Source organism: Volvox carteri (assembly GCF_000143455.1).
Source record: "Volvox carteri f. nagariensis unplaced genomic scaffold VOLCAscaffold_72, whole genome shotgun sequence".
Classification (NCBI taxonomy): domain Eukaryota; kingdom Viridiplantae; phylum Chlorophyta; class Chlorophyceae; order Chlamydomonadales; family Volvocaceae; genus Volvox; species Volvox carteri.
Genome location: NW_003307615.1, coordinates 660,447 through 681,915, shown reverse-complemented (window position 1 = coordinate 681,915; position 21,469 = coordinate 660,447). Strand labels below are relative to the sequence as shown.

The 21,469-nt window shown below is 55.5% G+C and overlaps 3 protein-coding genes across 3 annotated transcripts; 2 read left to right on the top strand and 1 right to left on the bottom strand.

Moving 5' to 3' along the window:
* Positions 1-1,904: 1,904 nt before the first annotated feature.
* Positions 1,905-6,191, top strand: VOLCADRAFT_98481 (uncharacterized protein; the record flags this gene model as incomplete). The annotated part of the gene is made up of 8 exons (XM_002957351.1): positions 1,905-1,984; positions 2,618-2,772; positions 3,396-3,475; positions 3,675-3,947; positions 4,259-4,272; positions 4,460-4,736; positions 4,766-4,855; positions 5,496-6,191. The coding sequence occupies 8 exons, from the start codon at positions 1,905-1,907 to the stop codon at positions 6,189-6,191; spliced, it is 1,665 nt and encodes a 554-aa protein (XP_002957397.1).
* Positions 6,192-7,406: 1,215 nt separating this feature from the next.
* VOLCADRAFT_107658 (uncharacterized protein) lies at positions 7,407-16,639 on the bottom strand. Its single transcript, XM_002957309.1, has 19 exons — positions 16,510-16,639; positions 15,999-16,431; positions 15,534-15,692; positions 14,827-14,842; positions 13,378-13,502; positions 13,080-13,302; positions 12,780-12,999; positions 12,413-12,704; positions 12,085-12,232; positions 11,755-11,906; positions 11,217-11,460; positions 10,759-10,852; positions 10,364-10,631; positions 9,932-10,098; positions 9,440-9,606; positions 8,973-9,133; positions 8,705-8,810; positions 8,235-8,470; positions 7,407-8,031 (listed from the first exon to the last, which is right to left on the bottom strand). Exons 1-19 carry the CDS (start codon positions 16,625-16,627, stop codon positions 7,989-7,991), a joined length of 3,372 nt encoding a protein of 1,123 aa, XP_002957355.1. The 5' UTR covers positions 16,628-16,639; the 3' UTR covers positions 7,407-7,988.
* Positions 16,640-16,768: 129 nt separating this feature from the next.
* On the top strand, positions 16,769-18,929 carry VOLCADRAFT_107657 (uncharacterized protein). Its single transcript, XM_002957350.1, has 6 exons — positions 16,769-17,078; positions 17,162-17,259; positions 17,388-17,514; positions 17,618-17,932; positions 18,059-18,124; positions 18,325-18,929. The coding sequence occupies exons 1-6, from the start codon at positions 16,860-16,862 to the stop codon at positions 18,397-18,399; spliced, it is 900 nt and encodes a 299-aa protein (XP_002957396.1). The 5' UTR covers positions 16,769-16,859; the 3' UTR covers positions 18,400-18,929.
* Positions 18,930-21,469: the final 2,540 nt, after the last annotated feature.

Below are 21,469 nucleotides of genomic sequence, written 5' to 3'. Positions count from 1 at the left end.
TATTCCCACCCACCCCTCCAAACCAATTCCCACCCCCCTCCAAACCAATTCCCACCCACTCCTCCAAACCAATTCCCACCCACCCCTCCAAAGCAATTCCCACCCACCCCTCCAAACCAATTCCCACCCACCCCTCCAAACCAATTCCCACCCCCCTCCAAACCGATTCCCACCCCCCTCCAAACCAATTCCCACCCCCCACCAAACCAATTCCCACCCACCCCTCCAAACCAATTCCCACCCCCCTCCAAACCAATTCCCATCCACCCCTCCAAACCAATTCCCACCCACCCCTCCAAACCAATTCCCACCCCCCTCCAAACCAATTCCCACCCCCTCCAAACCAATTCCCACCCACCCCTCAAAACCAATTCCCATCCACCCCTCCTAACCAATTCCCACCCACCCCTCCAAACCAATTCCCACCCCCCTCCAAACCGATTCCCACCCCCCTCCAAACCAATTCCCACCCCCCACCAAACCAATTCCCACCCACCCCTCCGAACCAATTCCCACCCCCCTCCAAACCAATTCCCACCCACCCCTCCAAACCAATTCCCACCCCCCTCCAAACCAATTCCCACCCCCCTCCAAACCAATTCCCACCCCCTCCAAATTTCTCCCCCACCCCTCAAACCAATTTACACCTACCTAAGCAATCCTGAACCCCAAACCTTTTCCCCCCCTTAAAACAGGTTCTCCCCAAATCAGCTTCCCTTCCAAAACCAACTCCCACCCACCCCTCCGAACCAATTCCCACCCCCCTCCAAACCAATTCCCACCCACCCCTCCAAACCAATTCCCACCCCCCTCCAAACCAATTCCCACCCCCCTCCAAACCAATTCCCACCCCCTCCAAATTTCTCCCCCACCCAAACCAATTTACACCTACCTAAGCAATCCTGAACCCCAAACCTTTTCCCCCCCTTAAAACAGGTTCTCCCCAAATCAGCTTCCCTTCCAAAACCCCCCGAATCAGCTCCACCCCCAAAACCAACGTTTCCCCAACAAATTCCCTCAGTTCCATCCCCTCCCAATACCACAAACCCCCAGTCCCCCCCCCCAACTCCGACAATCCCTGGAACGTACAGATCGTACTGCAATGCGGCCTCCTTTGCAGTGGGGAAAACATTTCCACGATAGCACTTGGCATTGTACCGGAGCTCCGCCCTCCATTTATCCTTTGCAGAATAAACACCACGCAGCTTTTGCTGCTGGTCCATGACGCCCATGGACCTCCGAGTGCTCCCGAGTCCACCTGGGAGTGCAGAAAGAGAACGCGACGAGGCGGGAGTGGTCCTTGAGCGACATCCCGGTCCGTGTACAACAACAGATTCACGACGGAACCGAATCAATAACATTATTTTTCATGGAATCGCCAAAGCTTAGCTTTGTCGGCTCCTGCGCGCCCTCGGTGGGGCATGTCGCTGAGTTCAGGAACCCCGGGTCGGTACCTGTTCTGCCAAAGCTCGTTCAGACTTTTAACTGTGGGTGGTATAACCAGCTTATGTGTTGTGATGTTCAGCTGGGGAAGAGGAGCGGTGTGGACTTTGGAGACTGAGGCACTGTTGTGTACAACTATGGCTAGCGCCGAAGTCATACGCATTGCCACGTCGTCCATCGACCAGACCATTACGTAAACGTAAACTAACGAATTGCGCGGCCGTTTTGTGCAGCAATTATAATTTACTCCATGAAGGAGTGTCTGCAAATACGTAAGTTAGTTGTTGGAAGCAGCTGCTGAACACGAGCAACTTTATTTGGCACATAAAGGCATTCTTCAACACACATGTAAATATGCTTCCACAAGCAATGGTATGCCGCTACCGATAAAGCCTGTGTGGCTGCAAATATAATCGCATGGAGTCATGCTTAAGCACACCAGTGTACTACTGTAGTGAGAAATGGCTGAACAACCTCATGGTATTGGCGGCAATGCTTTCGTTGATTATGCAAGGCAGGATGCGCCCTACCATCGAAACAGGTACATGTACATGCCAAGCGATGACATTCACTTCACACTTCATACTCCACATGCTTGCTAGGTGACAGACTCGCTCTGTGTTTATGACAAAGCCTGGGGCAACTCCTTTACTATACCAAACAAAGCCCGTTGCCACTGGCTTTTCCGTCTGGGGACGTCTTTCCTTTCTGTGCTGAGCATTGCTTGGGTCCGAAGACACTGCTGCTCTCGCCACTGCTATCTGTATTATGGCCTAAGAAAATTTCATTGAACCCAACATCTTTTAGCCCCCGTCGCCTTCCCCCCTTCGATCGGGCCGCCGCCTGGCTTCATCGTCTAATGTTCAACTTGATACCTATGCATGTATGTATATATGTTTTATGTGTGAGAAAGAGACCATTTCGGGCCCCTCCTGAGCTGCAAACCGCCTGCGCTTCACACTACGCCACAACCGCACATACACACGAAACACGCACATACACACCCGCCACCATCAACCCCTATCCCCCCCGCACACACATTCACACCTACTTTGCTTCACATGCTGCCTCGCTCCTTTTACGAGAGCACCGAACCGCCTCATCCGCATGCATCCGCGCCTCACACGGCAAACCCCAAACCCCAAACCCCACTCGGGCCCACACCGGCACGCAGAGTTGATTCAGAGCGCTGGGCCCGTATAGCCGCTGACAATGCCGTACTGGCTCGCAAGCTGGCTGACATCCGGCGCGAGCCCCCTGCCAACTTCCACGCGCCCCGCGGCTACGAGTCCGTGAAGGGGGGCCAGCGGAGAAAGCGGGAGGGAGAGGGTGCGTGTACCTCTGGGTATGGGTGTGTGTGTGTGTGTATATGGCTGCGTGTGTATATGTGTGTGTATTGTTCCATATCTTGCCGGGGCTGACGACGCTGGCCAGGGGCTACTGCTCCTCAGCCCCAACGAACAAGACCGCCGATTTAGCACTACTCTCTCCCCCCAGGGGAAGGGGGAGGGGTTGTGTGTGTATGGCTGTCTGTGTGCTTGTGTGCCGACGAACGGTTCAATACACGAAAGACGTATTGCTGAGGCCTCTGGAGGAGGGGGGCTCGCGGTGTGCGCCTGCAAGTGTACGCAAACGGGACTTAGCAGCTGCGTATGTATATGCGTATGTATGTATGTTCGTTCATGATGTATGTCCGTGATGTATGTCTGTTGACTTAATCAGACGTCTAGTTGAGAAACAGACACCTGTGATGAGATACCTGGCGTGTGCAGCCAATGCGGCCAAGCCACTCACCCTTGGGTCCAGGGGGGAGGGAGCTACGTGCACGTGTGTGTATGGCTGGGCCTGTCGGCCTGTCCAGTTGCCCTGGGTTGCCGCCCACATCCCTCTTCCCTGTGTGACCTCCCCTTCCCCCAAAAACACTCCCCCCCCCACACACACACCCCGGCTAGGTAAGCCCCAGAGCGGTATGCCGGAGACGTTGGGTTACGTGGCGCCCTTCCCCTGGCCCCCCACAGAGCCCGCACACCAGGTGGGGCTGCGGGGGGGGGGCGAGCAGGGGAATGTCGCATGGGGGCGGGGGGTGGGGGGTGGGAAGGGGGGCGGTTGCTGTCCGTGAAAATTCAGTTTACATTAGCGGCGTGTCATTGGTTTGTAAAGAGGCCCATTGAGCTGTCCGGCCACGCGATAGCATACCTGCCTGTGGTGTGTACGACGTGCTAATTGTGCAGATCGTACGACAACCTAAGGCCCAGCGTGAGCTCGACGTCGCCAACGGCTACGTGGCTGCCAAGCTTCGCGATACCTACCGTCACCACGGACACTCGTTGCTTGAAAAACACAAGCTGGGACGGGGCTTCGACTGCAATGACCGTTGGGCGCAACGTACGGCGTTGTACGACGCGGTCTCCGCGCCTGGGGCGGCGTCCCTATCGGTCATCCCCGGTGGCGGCGGCGGCGGCGGCGGCGGCGGTGGTGGTGCGCGTGTGCTGGATCTTGAGCAGGTGAGCCCGTACACACTTGGGGACTGGTGGAGGGGGGTCATTGCCGTACCGTACGCACAGCTTTACCTGTACGACAAGCCAGCATGGCGCCACCTCGCGCCCAAGTTTTGGGGAGGACGGGTGGAGTTCGGGGTTTAGGAGATCAAACCTGGGTGCTACTGTTCCGATGCTTGAGGGCACGGCGGATGTGTGGGTTTGGTTCAATACGTCGTTCCATCCACCCGACCGGCACCTGAGGGGACCTCCAGCGGAGTTTGCTCCCCCGGGTTTGCTCCCCCTCCCTCCACCCGACCTGCCCGCGGTGCCCCGAGGCGTGTAGGGGGAGGTGGGGTAAGCAGGGCGCTGTGGCAGAACGCCTGGGGAAGTTTACGAGGAGGAGAGTACCCAGCTTACAAGCCTTCGTCCCTCACCATGAGCTTCTGCTTCTGCTTTTGCCTCCCCCTTCATTCCCCTTCCACATCCACCCACACACGCGCCCCATGTGCACCTAAGCCACCTGCCCGGGTCAGTAGATGCCCGGCAAACGTGTCGAGTACGGCAAACGTGTATGCACCTGTGTTTGTTACTCCCCCTGCTGCCGGGCGGCAGTATGCGGTGTTCCTTACACGACGACCCGAACCCCCGTTTCAGGCCAGTGTGCCCAAGTCGCTGGGGGTCGCGCTCTGCGGCGGGTGCAGTGCCCGCTGCTTCTACGCCGCTGACGGTGTACGGCTCATGCGGTGTCGGGCGTGCAAGTCCGCCTGGTACTGCTCCGAGGCGTGTGCTAAGCTGGACTACCAGTCACACAAGGTCTGTGGGGTGGTAGGTGACGCCTGCAGGGGAGGGGTGCACTTGGCGGCGATTTGGGTTGGGACGCGTTTCACACGGGCGGGGTACAGCCTGGCCGGGGGGTGGGGCTGTGGAGTAAGGTACGGCAAGGGGGGGTTACGAGCTAGGAATGGACGATGGAGTTGTGTGGGTTGCAGCTGTGGGGGGGGGGAGGGAAGCGCGAGCGTGGCTGTACAGGGGGAAAGGGGGGCTAGGTGCGAGAGGGAGAAGCCCCCTTGGATTTGTGAGCTGCGATGAGTTGGGGGGGGCTGGGGGCAGGGTATGTGTTTCTCTTACGCCGAGCATTAAGAAGCTTCAGTCTGGCCCAGAGCCGACTTGGAAGCACCCCGTGGTGAGTGCAGCTAGTTAAGAGTCGCGCGTTGACCGGTTAGATTCGCTCGAATTTGAGTGGGCCCCCTTCACTCCTTAATTTCACCCGCGGGCCTACTTCGCCATTTCACTCTCTTTCCTTTCCCTTGTTCTGTTTAACTCAGTTCTGAATCTCCCCCCCTAGACATAAACGTCAGGACAGGACTCCTGACGTGTCCCTTCCGGCCTGGTTCTATTCTGGCCATGGCCATCTAGCCTGCTTCCCTCCAGGAGAAGCGGATTGGATTTTGCGTTCGTTGGGTCGAAAAATTCAAGTACAAATATGCACTTAAATTCTTATCATGGAATATTTTTCGTCCGCTTTTCCAATTGTGTGGGTTATGTTCCGTGCGCACGTCTTTCCAACCCCAGGCGCTGTGCAAGTTCGCCACCACGGGTCACTGGGCCCGGGGGGGCACCCGCCCCTCCGAGGACTGCTGGGTCAGCAACGCGGCCATGGCGGTGGTGCGAAATGACCTGCGCCGGAGAGCTGGCGCAGCACTGGCGCAGAAGACGTCCACCACCTCGCCTTCCGCCTCCACGCCTCCGGGCAACTCGACGTCCTCCCCAAGCCCCCAACGGCGGCAACTACGGCAGCAGCAGCAGCAGCAGGAGGAGGCGGTGCCGCTGCATCAGCGTCGACGGCGGTCGCCGCTGCGGCCGGCGAGTGCCTCTGGCGGGTCGCCGCAGGTCCGCCGGTCCCAGGCGGGCAGCGTGACGGGGATTCCTGAACCGGGCGAGGGGGCGCTTGGGGGCGAGGTGGAGGTGCTGTTTTCTTTGGAGGCGAAGTACAAGGAGCTACGGGAGCGGGAATTGGAGGCGGAGCGGGAGCTGCAGGATGTGGAGTATCGCGCGAACCATGGGCTGGACGGACCGAGGCCGTGTATGTATGTGATGAAGCGGTTTGCGGAGCCTTCAACCTCGACAACGGCAGGGAGGGGGTCTTGGGGCTTGGGCAGGCGCCCGGCATCTGCGGGCCCGCGGGTGCGGGCCGGCGGGGAAGGGGGAGCGGAAGGCAGGAAGGGGCAAAAGAAGCCGGCCTGGCAGGATTTGGCGAGGTTTCTATAAGGGATGAAGGGCGGTGTGGTGCCGGTTGCGGAGGGTTGCGCGAGAAGGTAGACCTATTTATATGTGACCTTGCATTTTTGACATTCATTTGGATGGACCATTGCAGCACCGCAGTGATGCCGAATCCTAGGGTACAATAGCTGCAGTCCACCGTGATAACCTTCGTCTATAGGAGGTAATCGCAGCTGCCGTATTTATGTTGGCGTGTATTTTGTGACCGAACTAAGATAATTTCCAGCTGTGGCGTTGACAAAGTGAAGAAACCGTCCCGTTACAGACCCGAGTATAGTCAGCCTGCTTGACTGAAAGAATTGTATGAACGCTCCATATTCGTCGATCCCAGTGCACCCGTAAGACTCTTCCCCGTACGCACAACGTCCATCCGATGCGTAAGGATGGGAGCATATGCAACATACTGCAAAGTTAGCGTCGTACTGCTCACAAAACAAAAACAAGATAGCATTCAAAGACATGTCGTAGTAATAGACAAAATCTGGTTGCACTTGTACCCGGACCGCACGTTAGCGCGCGAAAAGCAGACCTCCCCGCTCCCCATGCGTTCCTTGGCTTCGCTTCAACATAAAGCCATTCAGGAACTAGTGATGCTCGCCCCACTTTGTTAAACACGAACACCAATATACGAACAGTTTTCGCTACCTCACCAACATCCCGACTGCACACAGGGGGAGCTGCTAAAGTACTTAGCTCGTAGTCCCATGCAATAGCGTGCGGACGAGCCACCTTTTTCCCATCCCAGTGCTCGCCGCACCACCACACACACCGTGACGATTCCACGTTACTTACATCCCAAACACCCAAGGAAACGCTCAGTGGCACCCAGGCAAAGCGCTGGGCAGTTGTAGCTGTTACCCATGACCTCTCTTTCGAAAATCCAAGTCAATACAGTGCTTGAAACTAAGCCCAACCGCCATTCATACACGCGCCTCTCCCAACCAAGGCATGTGGCCGAAGGGGCAGGCCGCAATTGACCAAACAGTTCCAGCGTTTAAACCACAGAACAAGGTACCCACGCACTCTCTCCCTTGAGCTATCACGAAAACATACACAACGCTCTGAAAACGCCCAAGGTGTGCCCGAGCACGCCATACCGCAATGCCCGTATACTGCTTTAGGATCGTTGCAGAAAAGCAACCTCCATATCGCTCACCCACATTCCCACACCAACCGCTCCAGTATGGCAACCCGAACATCGCTCCTCTCCACGACATCACAGATGCACTCGCACACATGCATTCTATCCTACGAATGACGATGAGAATGACGATGGGCACCGGCTGCTCGTCTCGACACCCATTCTTATGATCCACGCGTTAACACTATACTGGCGATGTTCCTGAGAGACCCTAAGTAAACCAAGCCGCATAGCCCTTCAGTGCCGCTATCGCACACGGTTGGGGCATCACACCCTTTATCAGGGAGGCCGCATAAGAATTGTATCACCTTTATGCGTCCGCACCTGGGGGCGCACGCTGAAATATACGCATCCAAGCCAGACACCTGGAGCAGTCAGCATAGCCAAAGTCCCGTTGATGCTCGCGCTTAGCACTTCCTCCAACCATCGGAACGACGGCTGCTCGTGCGGCTGCCACAGCCCTCCCCATATCAATCGCAATGCTTCTTGTGGCCACATCTTGCGTGGATATAAAACAACAACGCCACAAGCATAAACATTAGGTTCATTCCGCGCATGCACGCGCCCTTTTGATGTTCGCTCTCCGCCAGGGCCACAGCTGACGAACAGACATGGCTTAGGTGCGCTGGTAACGTGGCACGCTTCTATCGGTGGCCATGGCCATGGGCCAACCCTTGCTCCGCGTCCCTACAAGGCATAGACAGACAACGAGGTCAGACTCCTCACGTTCATCAAGAATGACCTTTGGACAGCAGTAAAACACCTTTGTCTTTAGTCAAATGGCGTTATTGGCTACAACTGCAGCGATATGAACTGACTGCCTCAATTCCTAGTGTCGCAGTTGCTCGTACCAAGGCTTCGTGGCATCAAGGTTTATAACTTCGACGTACCCTGGGTGGCCGTTGGCGGCGCCGTTCGCCTGCGTGCCCCCGGCCGCCCCGCCCTCGTTGGAGTTGACCGCGGCACTGCTGCTGGAGCCGCCAATGAGGCGCGCTAGGAATCCAACAGACGGAATGCCGCGCAGGTGGCGCAGCAGCTTGTTGTGCGGCGGCTCGGCCATGTGGCTCATGCGCCACCAGCCGTGGCCGGCAGCATGGTCCAGGTCCTTGCGCGTGATAATGCCGACCTGCGAACAGCGCGCCACAACATCAGCAGATCCTTAGGATGAGAGGACACCAAGGTTTTAAAGCGCAGGAGCGCGATTGATGAGATTTGGGCAAGGACCCAAACCCCAATGCGGCAGCGGGAGGCCGCTAGCTTACAACCTCGATCCTGCCACAGGCCGGACTTAGGCTTGGAAGGCACATTAGGCTTAGGCGGCGCGGGGCGGGGCGACAAACAGCTGCTGCTGTGAACCCACCACGTGGTTGTGCACGTCCACCACCAGCAGGTGGCGCAGGCCAAGGTTGATGAACACCTGGTGCGCGCGGGCTGCGGAGCAGTCTTTGCGGATTGTCAGTGGGGACCTGCGATAGCACGACGTAAGAAAGAAGATATAGGTGAAGAATATGGATGGAGGACCTGCTCGTGCTATTGAACTCAACACCTTGCGTAGACCCCGAAAACATTGGGCCCCAATACCTTTCGGTGTTATGTACCCCAAGATAGTTACAATTTGCCGCACCCACCTATTCATATACGGCCGCAAGTCGATATAAAGGTTGCTGAGGTCAAGCGTTGTGGAGCCGGCGTGCACACCATCCAACTTAAGCTCGTCCAGGGGCTGTCCAGTAGCGCTGACGTAGCGCGCGTGAGTGAAGTAGCGTCGGAAGAACGTACGCATCTCCGTCTGCCGACAAACAGTTTTTCAGCAATGCGGCAAGTCGGAAACTTCCACCATAGCCGTCGGTTGTTTAGGTAGGAGTAGGACCACCACGATGAGGAGATATAGCTAGTGCCATCCCGGAGCAGGCCCATGCCCCTATTACACATAAGCCGGAATATGTACTAAATTCGCATGAGACGCTGGCCATCAGACCGCCCGAACCAAAACGACAAAAGGAACACTTCTAGTTCTGTCACAAAATTCTTCCTCTACCGAGGCCACCATGTTAAACGAAGCCAGTGATTCTCTTTTTTTCGGAGGAACACCCACCTCCATTTCAAGCTCCTGTTGCTCGCTGTAGTCGCGGCCGATTGGGCGGCCTGTGACATCGCAAAAGTGCCGCCGCTGCAGCAGGACCAGGAGCTGAGAGCGCAAGATGAGACCCACTAGGCGACCGCTGAGGGGGTCCACCTTGGCAGCGGCGGTACCGCTAATGTCTGCAGCATACATGCAGGCAACACTGTGACACTGCTCTTATACTTTAAGGAATCGTCGCTTCAGCCCGATTGCATACAGTGTCCTTATCTTACAAGACCGCAACTGAAGAGAGGCAGACGTGAAGTCCATTGCCGCAATGCATTACACACATGCAATGGGTTTGGGGTAACCAAATTCCGCATGGGCTAGGGGCCACGAACGCGAATGAACAGGTGAACATAATCAACTCAGGAACCCCATGCAGCAAAGGACGGCGACTTCATTAAAAGCGATTTCTAGGTTTCATTAAAATCAGCCGTACTTTTAGCCCATCCATTCGCTCACCCTGCGTGCTGCTGCTGAGGCCATATGACACCAAAGCCTTGGAGCTCGGCACTTCCGAAACCGTGCCACTAGCCTCCTCATCGGGATCCTCCTCCGCGAAGACCGGAAAGCCGTTGTGGGTGGTCGTGCGCAACATTTGAAGGATACGCGACACAGGCTCGATGGTCCTGCATCAGGCCAAAGGGCAACGTCAACATGGGCTTCGATTACCGCGGTACTAAAGCTTTGCACAAATGATAGCGCTGGCCACTCATGACTAGCGCTTCTTCCTCCTGATGCAGGTTAAGAGTGCATCCATGACCGGGACCAACTGATCAGCCCGCTCATCCCTCGTTTCAACAACGGCAGGGCATGATAGCAGTAACCTCCAGAAGACAAAGGACACGTCAGCGTGCGCACACGTCTTAACACCCCGGTTAACTAGCTCCGTACCTGAACCCGCAAACGCCGGTCGCCATAATAGCCTCGGCGGTGAGCGTGAAAAGGCGGTGCGGCGGCTCGTCACGCAGCATATAAACATTACCGATCCGCTCCAGCTCCGACTCGTAAACGCCGTCATGGTGGATGTGGTGCGCGACCCAGTTGGCAATCACCACGGACAAAATCACACCAAAGAGGTAGTCAATACCGCGAGTACCCTCCACCACCAGTACCACCAGTGAGATGGCAGAGCGGAACACGCCAGCAAGCACTCCCGTTGCTGGAAAGCGGAGCACGAGGGAAAAGGAATGTGACCGAAAATTGGGGTTATTAACCGACCCAGATGACAAACATTAGCCATCTGTTTCCATCAGCGGCATTCGCAAATTCATGAGTACGTCGCTTACCTGACATGATGGCATATAGACCGGGCATGATGTTCCATTTTGGCAGCCACAGGCGCAGGATTAGGCCCCAGAAGCAGCCCCAGGAAGCACCCAGCTGCAAGCCAAGACCGCCAAAGAGTCAGATGTGGAAATGTGCCAACAGACCAACAATTCAATGCTTACGACGCGCTCATGCATAAAGGGAAAAGGAAAAAACGTAGTCCTTGTGAAATCTCAGCCATGCAAGATAATCGTTGGAAGATTGGACTGCATGAATGCGAGTATTTGCTTGGTGATGCACCAGGCTGGATAAGTACTACCACCTGGTAACGCCCATTGGCACAACGACCCGATAGAGGCAATGTGGAGGCCGCGAAGGGCCCCTGGAAACCCCGCTTGGAACAATAGCCTTGACTGTCGGCTCTGGATTGTCCATTATTGTATATGTAATAGCCGCGAGAAATATGCATTTAACGCACCAGGATGGAGGGCATGAACAGACCACCGGGTATGGCCAGGCCAGCACCGATGGACATGAGACCCAAATAGACGGTTGTGAACAACGCCAGGGCCCCAATGCTGAACGGCGGAATGTAATCACCCACGTCGCCGTCCTGCAGCGTGTCGTCGTGTCCTACTGAGAAGATCTTGATGATTGTGTGGTGCTGAGAAGAAAGGAACAGGGTCGCGAGGTCGTTGTACTCGCCCTCTTTGCAGTTGAACCTGTCGGCCACACGGTCACGCACATTTAACTTGTAAACAAGCAATCGTTTCCTGCTTTGTACTCCATGTACTTCAGCTAGAAACAATGGGATTAGGGATCCTCACTCTAAACAAGTGGGGCAGCTGCGCAACCCAAGCCCCATGCATGGGCCTACTGATGACCATGAAACAGTCGTGTTTGCTCGACGACAAGCATAGTGGTTCCAACATACAACCCTGAAGGCATAACTTCAGTGGGAACCTTTGTCCCTTGCGCAACCATATGGGTCAGTACCAGTTACTGCCGGAACCCACCGGATGCCATAGCCCTCCTCCTCCCACTTCTCCGGGGATGGCTTGCACGAGCCGGCTGTCCGGCCGAAGAAGTGCCCAACCAGAGACACCAGGAACACAAGGCCAATAACCTCCAGGATGCGCAGCAGGTGGCGCGTCTTTACTGCGCGGACCTGGTCAAAGAAAAATCGTTTTGCAGGCAAGAAAACGGCATGAATGGCGAGAACAGCGCAGCGGGCCGCCACAACGGCATCTAACATGTCGTGTGCCCAGGAAGAAATTTGTCAAGTTGACCCCTCCGTGTCTGCATGCTTGACATGGAAGTGCTTTTGGTAATGATAGATTTCGTACCTTCCAGAGCCACATTCGCAGACTGTTGAACGCAGCACCCAACAGGCCCGCCATGCCCGAGTTGATTACAAGGAAGGGCAGCTGCATCAGCCAGTCCTTGTTGTCCATCTGCCTCAACCCCGTAAAGGCAATCATGCCGTGCTGCGCGCTGTGACACGGGAATCGCGTGTAGGTTTAGGGCACCAATTTAGTTGGTGTGGAGCTCTCACGTATGCATGCATGTGGCAACGTGCAAAACCTGAAATGGTTGCAATCTGGCGCGTCCTTGGCCGAAGTTGACACACCTCATCCATAAACAAAACCGATTTTCGGCTATTGCAGCACTCACCTTCTGTTCAACAGTTGAATGGTGAACGTGGATAACGTCGCAGCAATGAAGCAGCGCCAGGCCGTCTTTCGCGACCAAAAGCTGCACGCCTCCTCCATGGAAAACAGCACACCACCGATGGGCGCGCCGAAAGCCGCTGAAATACCCGCCGATACACCCGCCGACACAAACTCCCGGTGGTCGGAATCGCTAACGATTTCATCGAGAATCTTTAGCTTCTCCTTAATGTTAAATTCCCGTTTCCTTCCAAAACAATTCGTGAAAATGCTTAATGCGCCGCCATCCAAGCACTCTGCGGAAAAACGCCGGGTTACGATGGGGCCTTCCTCGCCTAACCCACAAGCATATGTTCAGGATTGGAACTTACTGCATTCCATGTAAGTGATGACGGAAGCTACGCATGCGCCAATGTGTACCATAGGGCCCTCGGGTCCCATGGGGAGGCCGGCGCTCACAGCGCAGACTGTGCCCACGAACTTGCTTATGAGGGTGTTGAAACGTAGGAGGTTAGGCACGTGGTTGCCATTCAGGTAAGCCATCACAAGCGTCACCCCTGCTCCAGCGGATGCAGGTGCCCAATATTGTACCTACAATCGCCGCGCGAGGAACACAGAATGATTAACAGGGGCTTTCCGCCCAAGGGGCAACTTTGACAGCGCAGACCCACCAGAGCCGTCGCCAGGGTTACGAGGCAGCTGCCGATAAGCCAGAACCACAGGAATGAAACAAGGGTCCGCGCTGGTGCCTCCTTTTCGTAGGAGTCCCGCAGGATGTCAAGCTTCCATTCGGTGATGGCTCCGCAGGCCTTAGTGAGGGCGACCGCGAAGCAACCCGTGACGATACCTGTCAGCGCTGTAACAAGCATCTTCGCAAGCGTATGGCCCGTATATCTGCGCAGGGGGATTAGGTTAGGACAGGCAGATATATTGCAACCCTCGTGCAACTCAATTCCGCCACCCCCTTACCCATAGAGCTTCTTCTTTCCTTCCTTGCGAGACTTCATCCTGTCGTAAAAGAGTTTGTTCTGTATAGGCTCATAATCAAGCGACTCGGACACACGCCCTGTGGGAGCGGTCTTCGAGCCCAACACCTTGGAGAGGAATGACCGTCCCGCGTCATACTTAGGCTCTGCCGTGGGCGGATTGCGAGCATATGTCACGCTTCGACCTAGCATGGGTGTCTCATCTTCTGCGTGTGGTTGCGCCATTGCGCATGTGCCGCCAGGCGCCCAATCGCAAGCCTACAGTGATTGTGTTGCGGTCAACCCCAGTTCACTGTGACAGGGGTTCAATACGAATTGTCTTAGGTTAAATACATATTATCACGGATATAACTAGGAATGTGGTCTCACAAGCGGACAAACAAGGATGTCCCTACAACTGATTGGGCCCATGACGCACGACCGGACAGTACAAATCACCACAGCTTCGCCATATGTCGATGCATCGTTATTAATTTCTGTGCATGTATTCGTAATTGTGCTCTTACTGTCTCCGGAGCTAGCTTTAATAGCTGCCAAGTCCTTGGCACTCGAGAAGGCTTCCTTGCGATGACCGGCTAATACTCTATTGAATGTATAACAATATATAACACGCTTTTACCGTGCTGGAAGCGCCTGCTGTGTTCTTGGGGTATGTGGCTTGGGAGGAGCGTGCAGTTTCTATCGCACATGTGTTTTCTGTAGGTAGTTCTGACCCGACGTCCAGTAGAGGTTCCCCCCTCAAAAAATCAACAGAGAGCAGCCGGCTTTCGCAGGATTGGACTCTTATATTAAGACATATGTGATATGCATATAATGGGACAAGCGAGAAGGTATAATGGATGGCCCTTACACAACAGGAATTTGACAGTGGATTACAAATATTTTACAGCGGAAAGGTTTAGCCCAAAGACAAAAAGCTGGTCTGAAGTTTAGTTGTGGAACATCTCTGGTGGTGGAGTACACGTCAGCCAACAGATAGGTGCCTCAAAAAGCAATCATGCACTGGAGCTGTGGCAGTTTGCTGTACCCTTTCCGCACGAGCACTGGGTTACGGATGACGACGGACGAAGGTGCTGTCAGGTCGGTGTTCAGTCAAAGGGTCTGGCTTCATCATCGTCGATGCGTTACACACTTTACCGGGTCCCGTCTAAGGCTGAGGGAGGGCCTAGGTGCAAGATAGGTGCCAGCCACGGAAGCATGCGCTTTGCAGAGCTTAACAATTTACAGAAAAAGCTTATTGCCGGCCTGGTACATTTGAAGGGACTCACATATGCTTGATACCTCAGATTCACGGAAGGCCGGCCCCATGGCCTTGTCGGGATGATAGTAACCACGGGTAAAAGCAACACACGGCACGGCAGTCAAGCGAATGCGTAGATGATAGTAACCACGGGTAACGCAACACACCGTTCCGTCTGCAACGCCCACTCACCTGGAACAGCTGCAAGCTGCATGTATGGACGCAGGGCTGCAGTTCGACCCTCCCCGGTCCACTACTGTCAGACAACCTAGCGTGCTGACTTCACATCAGCTGCAAGCACAGGTACTGGCTGCAAAAGCCTGCTTCCGAACTGCAACCAACTGAGCCCGCATGTTCCAACTACGGCTTTAGGGCGCTGCCACATGCAACTGACCTCTGCACCACTGCTAAACCGTTTATCTGCACCTGCCACTTTAGCGCAGAAGCTGAGCTTAATGCTCTGGCCAAAGCTGCAACCGACACTGAACCCGTGCGCCTTCCGTCCAGCATTCTGGGATACTTTGCTTACGCGACAGCCTGCCTGCCTTTCAACAGTCCTTGCAAGGCTACTGCCAGCTGAAATCCAACGCAGAAACTTGGCGACCCTGTGGGTGCAGAGCACCTGATGGCTGCACTTCCACTGGCAGCTGCAGACCGCTGCTGCAACTGAATAGTGCTATTACGACTCCCATGCTGCATTGCTCTGTTGGCACTTGGCCCGTGTCTGTTGCAGGGCAAGGAATTGCGGCCACCGTACCAGGTTGCCCACAATGCTCACAAGCGGCGATTAACGTCACCTGCGCACTTCGCGGCGGTCATCTGGCCTGCCGTACGGTGTCGTACGTGCCGGCCCGGTCGGATAACGACTACGGTCAGGACCACCCGCTCCGCCACGGTACCGGTCATCACCGGGTGGGTAGTCACCGGGGTAGCGGCTGTCGTAGGTTCCCTGGTAGCGGCTGTCATAGCGGTGCTCATAACCGCTATACTGCGGGGTTGAACTGTAAGGGTCCCGTGCATACGGATCGCGATAATACGGATCCCGCTCGTAGCCAGCCCTAACACGTGGGGGAAACAAAATGTGGAGGGGTTCATCGTAAGCATGCCATTTCGTGACTTGTGATTGCTCTAGACTCCTGTAACGGGGCGCCAAATTAGCGTCAACAATTGTTAGAAAGGGGCGGCGACGAGGTCATTCGTGCTCTCGCGACTCTTGATCTCAGCATGTTACATGGGTTGTACGTAGAATGGGACTCTGCGACACGACATTCAATGCACGTTGATATAGCCAACTTTCCAACGTTCATTTGACAGCTTGTAAAGCAGAAGTTTGATCTGACGATGTGAGCGCAAACACCACTTACCCACTGTAACCCCCATATCCTCCGCGGTCATTGTAGCCTCCACGGCTATACTCATACTGCCGGGGGTCCCCGTAGTTGCCGCCGCTGCCGTAGCGGTCATAACCGCCACGTTCGTAGCCACTACCGCCACCATAGCGGTCGTATCCGCTGCGGCTATCATACCTGCGGTCGTATCCCCGATCATATCGGCCGCCGCCGTCCCTGCCCCCACTGCGGCCCAACGCTGAGGCTGGAGTCCCTGGTTTGATCTGATCTTGTGGAATGGCTTCTTTGACGGAAATAGGCCTGCCATCCACGTCTTTGTTGTGGAGGTCGCGGATAGCATCCAGCATGCTCTCGCGGTCCTTGAACGTTACGAAGCCAAAGCCACGAGGCTTCTGCGTCATTTTGTCAAGCTGAATGACGACCGTATCCGGGCTATACTTCTCAAACACTGCCATGAATAGGAGAAGAGCCCAGTCAGCGTTTGCAGCGCAGGACTTTTGGCAACATCCGCAGATACCAAACTTACGTTCTCGGAGACCTCCTTCATCCATGCGGTAGGAGATGCCACCCACAAAGACCTTGTGGGGGTTCTCTTGGGACTTGCCATCGACGTCGTCGTTCATCCTTGTTTCCCCACGGTCCATACTGCTTGTCCTTAATAGGTCGATATTAAGCTTATGAACATACAGTGCTGCGGTTGTTTCTTTGTACGTTTGAGAAATAAAAGCTGTACGGCTTCACGCGAACCAAATTCCAACTCGCCCTCCCAGCTGTTGTTGGGCAAGCTAGCGCTTGCTGCTCAAACGGCCAATGAGCTATGGCTCTCTTAGCCCAACCTGTGACCGTTGGCCTTAGTAGGTGTTGACTTTTACATCCATGGCGAAGTCGGCACGCCTGCTGTCGCTTGGCCTAAGGGCATCATCCCAGATTGCAGCTACCCAACTCTGTGAAATTCAGGGAACGGCCCTGCTTGTGGGGTCTGGCTACAGGGTCCCGCACTTGTTAAATGCTAAGAAGCCGTGGTTTAAGTCCTTTGTGTCCGAGCCCGAGGAGGGGGATTCGATTGACGACACGTTTAGGGAGAAGCTTCGAAAGGTCTGCACCAGCACTTTTTCTTCTCTGCCAGCTACTGATTGGAGCCGTTCATTCATCGACCGCTCATGCTCTTCTACACGTAGGTTGCGCACGTCGTCACATTACAACAGGACCTGAAGCACGTGTCCGAATTACATGATAGCATAACCAGTGAAAAGCTTTTTCAGTTGATTCTTGACAGGTAGGAAGGCAACGGTGGCTGCCTAGAAAGCACCCAATCCCAAGGAGTTCCGCATGGCACGGGTTCGCTTTGCTAACGTAAAGATTACTCTCCCATGGCTCAAGTAACTGTGCACGTACTGGCTGCAGGGGAGCAGCACGGGATGCGAAGGAAGCCGAGGAGCTCGTAATGGCAATGCAGCGTGCGGGAGTAATGCTGCTCCATAACAAGCAAGCGTACCTCAGGCCCAGTGAGCTTGTCCAGCACTGCCTGCCGGTGCGCGGCTAGCATGGACCACCGCACCACCTTTGCAGTACTGATATGTATTCATGTGTTTCACCCAACCTAATCCCCTGGGCTCTTGACCGGCGAATCACAGGACTTCTTGAAGGTGGAGGAGCTGAAAGCTAGGCTGGACGATATCGACGCAAAGCTGCAGCCGTACGATGAGATCAGCCGGATCGCTGAAAAGAAGGCCTGGCGCCTGCTGTATGTGGGCTGCTTTTTCATCTGTCTGCAGCTCGCCGCCTTTTTGCGTCTGACATACTACGAGCTTTCGTGGGACGTAATGGAGCCCATCGGTTACATCATCTCTTTGTTTTACACGATGCTCGGGTACTTCTTCTTCATCTACACGAAGGGCCATCCCTTTGACCTGCACCCGGTCAAGGAATGGTACATACAACGCCTGAAGGTGCGCTGGAGTCTCGATGCCTTTGTTTTGTTCTGGATAATGACACTAGTATGACGGGTGATTTATTGAGCTGCCTCCCAAATCTGCAAGTGGGGACATGGTGAACCTCTTTCTCGCATTGTGCAGGGCGAGCGTTTGCTGTCGTCTGGTTGTGCGGAACTCGACGACGAGCGCTACCATGCTCTCACCAAGGTGAGGCAGCCTGAATTTGGATGTGCATGCATGGCGCGTCAGGACTGCTGCTGTGCGCATGTACGTACAAGATTTGGCACTAAATCTTGCTGGCCACAATCTTCGTTAAGTCTCTTCACTCCAAAGAGAGCTTAGGTGCCATCGTGGAATTGTCGCGCGTGCTTGCCCTGCCTTACATACGCTGCACAACTTACATGCAGGCGCGAGATCGCTACTTGAAGCAGCTTCAGTTCCTCCAGAAACTGGAAAGCAGGCACGCTTCGGGAGCCACGTAATAGGTGGTGTGCCTTGGGCTTATCCGTCCTCCTTTGGCTTTGTGTGAACTGTACAGTTACTGAACGCACGAGCGTCTGTTGAGGAAGGACGTTTATTCATGATACTACGCATGCGCAGGACAATTTTATTGGTCTTATCGCCTTGATGGGCTGCGTCAAGGAGCATGGCTCCCATGCATGAGATTTTTGCCGACCACGGCTTTGTATATATCCTCTATGTGGTGTGTCGGATCTGATAAGGAGAGGTCCCGTGTGTCATAAGGGATTGGGTCGGAGTGTCGTTGCAAAGATGATTGGACAATTTTGTATGAGGTGTAGCTACACCTGTAGGATGGGTTGGCGGAAATGACGCAGAGGGAAAACCGGATGCGTTGGGTCGGAGTCTTGACGTTAGAGTCGTTCCTAAGAAGCAACCCTTACGCATTCAAATGAATGAACGGGTTTGTGATTGGTTATTGAAACCCTTGTTGTTCGCTGTGGTTGGTTGCCTTCCGGTGCTGGTTAGTAATATTCTAACTTCCGCACCTGCCTCGTTTGCGCACGCCGCTTTGCCTTGGGTCGAGACGGTAGAGCCCACTATCCTCCAGCCTATCTTCGTAATGCCATATACGTGCCGTCCAACGTATAGGGTTGGGGGTAAGCGCTAAGCAATGGTTCGTTGGAGTTCAGCTCTATGTAGCCTACCATCTATCAGCTCTATTCAGCCTTTAGAATTATTAGGCCCAGCGCTTATGCATTATATGGCGGCCTAACGTGAAACTAAATGCTATGGACGTCAAGGCGCTCAAGGTGCGTGACAAAGGCAAGCAACCACAGCATGTGCGGAAGCAGATAAGTTTATCCACTTGCAGGAGGTAACGGCCCAGCTAGCTGCAGCGCGGAAGTCGCTCGAGTCGCAACGGTTGCTGCGTGAGGGCAATCTCACCGTCATACGACCCAGTAAGGAGCTGCGTACACTTACGTGCATGCTTTCCGACGAAATTTAAATTTATCTGTGCCAACCAGGTGAGGATGACCTTAAGCAGCTGGACAGCAGCATCAAGCGTAACTCGACCCTGACGAAGAAGCTTCGCCAGCTGAACGAGGACAACAAGCAGACTATTTTGGATGATATTCGGAAGACAAATCAGAGCAAGGTCTGAGGTTTCTAGCTGGTGAAGGGCTGACCTTTCCCCATCCCCCCTAACCCCTGCCAACTCTAACCATATGCTCTCCTGCCCGGGCCCCGTCTCCTCTCACCTGCCTCTCACAGTACGTGAGCGAGGCTGTTACAGCTATAGCAGAGGCGTCGCTACGGAACGCCGATGTGCCCGCTGCGGTCGCCGTGTGCAGCTTGCTCCACCAGCGCTACGCGGACTTCGGCAGCCAAATCGCTGCGGCGCTGTCCAAGGTGAAAATGAGGCTTTGGCTGGCCGGGCCTTGCGCTTTCACTAGACCTGTATGCAGCTTCCAGCGGCTGTGGACAGGGAACGGGCTGGAGGGTGGGCTCTGGTCTGACTCCTGCTAGGCCATGCATGCGGACCGTCATGAGGCCCTATGCATGGGGGATGGGAAGAGACGCACCCTGGGTTCCATTGCTTTAAAGCCCTCCAGGAACACTATAACCGACGAGGGGCACCCTCTCCACGTTGAGTGCATGGCACTGCCGCACCAGGACCGTGCGGGTAGGGGCTTTTGAGGCGGCCTGAGTGGCCAGGCACGAATCCAGGCACCACCTTGCCCCGCTTCACACCGGGGTAACATCTACAGGCATGGAACCTCAGGATCCACCCGATCTAGCTCACCCCGATGATATGGATTGGGCATTTGAGGCTAATGTGGCTTTGCCGCTACGGGGCTACGGTGCAGGCGTTTCCTAAGCCCGGTGGCGGAGGCGGCGGGCCCGATGGCGGAGGTGGTTCTGGATCGGCTGCGGACCGTGACGGCGCGAAGCGGCGTAGGGCGGCTCTGCGGCTGCTGGGGGAGCTGCTGGCGGGCGGGGTGTACAGCGGCGCGGGGCCGCTGCTGTCTATACTCAAGGACCTTGTGAGGAGGGTTTTAGGGTCGCAGGGGGGTGATAACCGGGTGATAACTGGGGAGGTGGAGGAGTGCGGAGCAAGGAGGAGGGACGTGTGGGAAGGAGGAGTGTACGCAGCGACGTGGGAAGAGGGATACGTGGTAACAGGGATGGCTGTACCCCTCGCACAGCACGTGGAAAAGCATGTCAGCAGGAAATGGGTAATATGGGGGCGGAGGTTGGGGTGCCATGGCCTAACAACCAAAACCCTCTTCAGCGCTCTCAAGCATCCCCCATCTCGCTCGTTCGCCCTGCTACGCCTGCTCCCTCTCCGTTGCTTTCCTTTACTCCCCTACTGAAGGCTCTTCCCGACTACCGCAACGACCGGGACGCTGCCCTGACCAGTCTGACCCTGCTGGGTGCGTTCGCCCGCACCGCCCGGGAGCTGCTGCTGGGACAGCCCTCCGCAGCCGTGCTGGCGGCATCGGCAGCGGTGCACAAACAGCTACTGGAGCAGGTGGGGGCGACACGCAACGACCCGTCCGCAGACTGGACAGTAGGGCTTAAAAAGGAAGGAAAGCTGCACGCCTCCACAACTACAAGGGGCTTTTTATGCATCGCCCTGGTTACGTTGGGACGGAAAATTTAAACATGTTGTCTGGGAATAAGCAGCAAGGAAATCAGACCACAAAGGGTGCGACTCCCCGTAAATAGGGCGAACGGGGCCGCCGCGAGCGTTTCTGGATATTTAGTTATTAGGGTTTGGGTTGGGGGGTTTGCTAAACGCCATTTGGTGGGTATTGGGATTGTGTGGAGGGGGGAAAAGAATTATGTGAGGTAAGGGAGATTCGGTGGACACATCCGTATCTCAGGCGCGTACATGCTACATGGATGGGGTTGGGGCCCTCGGGTGCTTTTGGGCCGTAAGGGAGGTGCGGTGGTGTGCTGAGTGGGGCATCGGTGCGCCCAGGCTGAACCCCGGCTGGGAAGGGCCGGGGAGGCGGGTGGTAGGGAGGGAGGGAGACACGTAGTGTGACCGGGAGAGGGGAAAAAGTGGCTGAGGCGGCAGGGAGG

What these genes read in the sequence shown, in the direction of transcription:
- VOLCADRAFT_107657 (XM_002957350.1), top strand. Translation starts at nt 16,860, where the DNA reads ATGGCGAAGTCGGCACGCCTGCTGTCGCTTGGCCTAAGGGCATCATCC. An exon ending in TTGTCCAGCACTGCCTGCCG is followed by an intron (nt 17,515 to 17,617) that starts GTGCGCGGCTAG and finishes GGCGAATCACAG; the next exon opens with GACTTCTTGAAGGTGGAGGA. An exon ending in GGTACATACAACGCCTGAAG is followed by an intron (nt 17,933 to 18,058) that starts GTGCGCTGGAGT and finishes CGCATTGTGCAG; the next exon opens with GGCGAGCGTTTGCTGTCGTC.
- VOLCADRAFT_107658 (XM_002957309.1), bottom strand. Translation starts at nt 16,627, where the DNA reads ATGGACCGTGGGGAAACAAGGATGAACGACGACGTCGATGGCAAGTCC. An exon ending in TGTTCATGCCCTCCATCCTG is followed by an intron (nt 10,853 to 11,216) that starts GTGCGTTAAATG and finishes CTTGGCTTGCAG; the next exon opens with CTGGGTGCTTCCTGGGGCTG. An exon ending in GCCGCCAACGGCCACCCAGG is followed by an intron (nt 8,032 to 8,234) that starts GTACGTCGAAGT and finishes TATGCCTTGTAG; the next exon opens with GGACGCGGAGCAAGGGTTGG.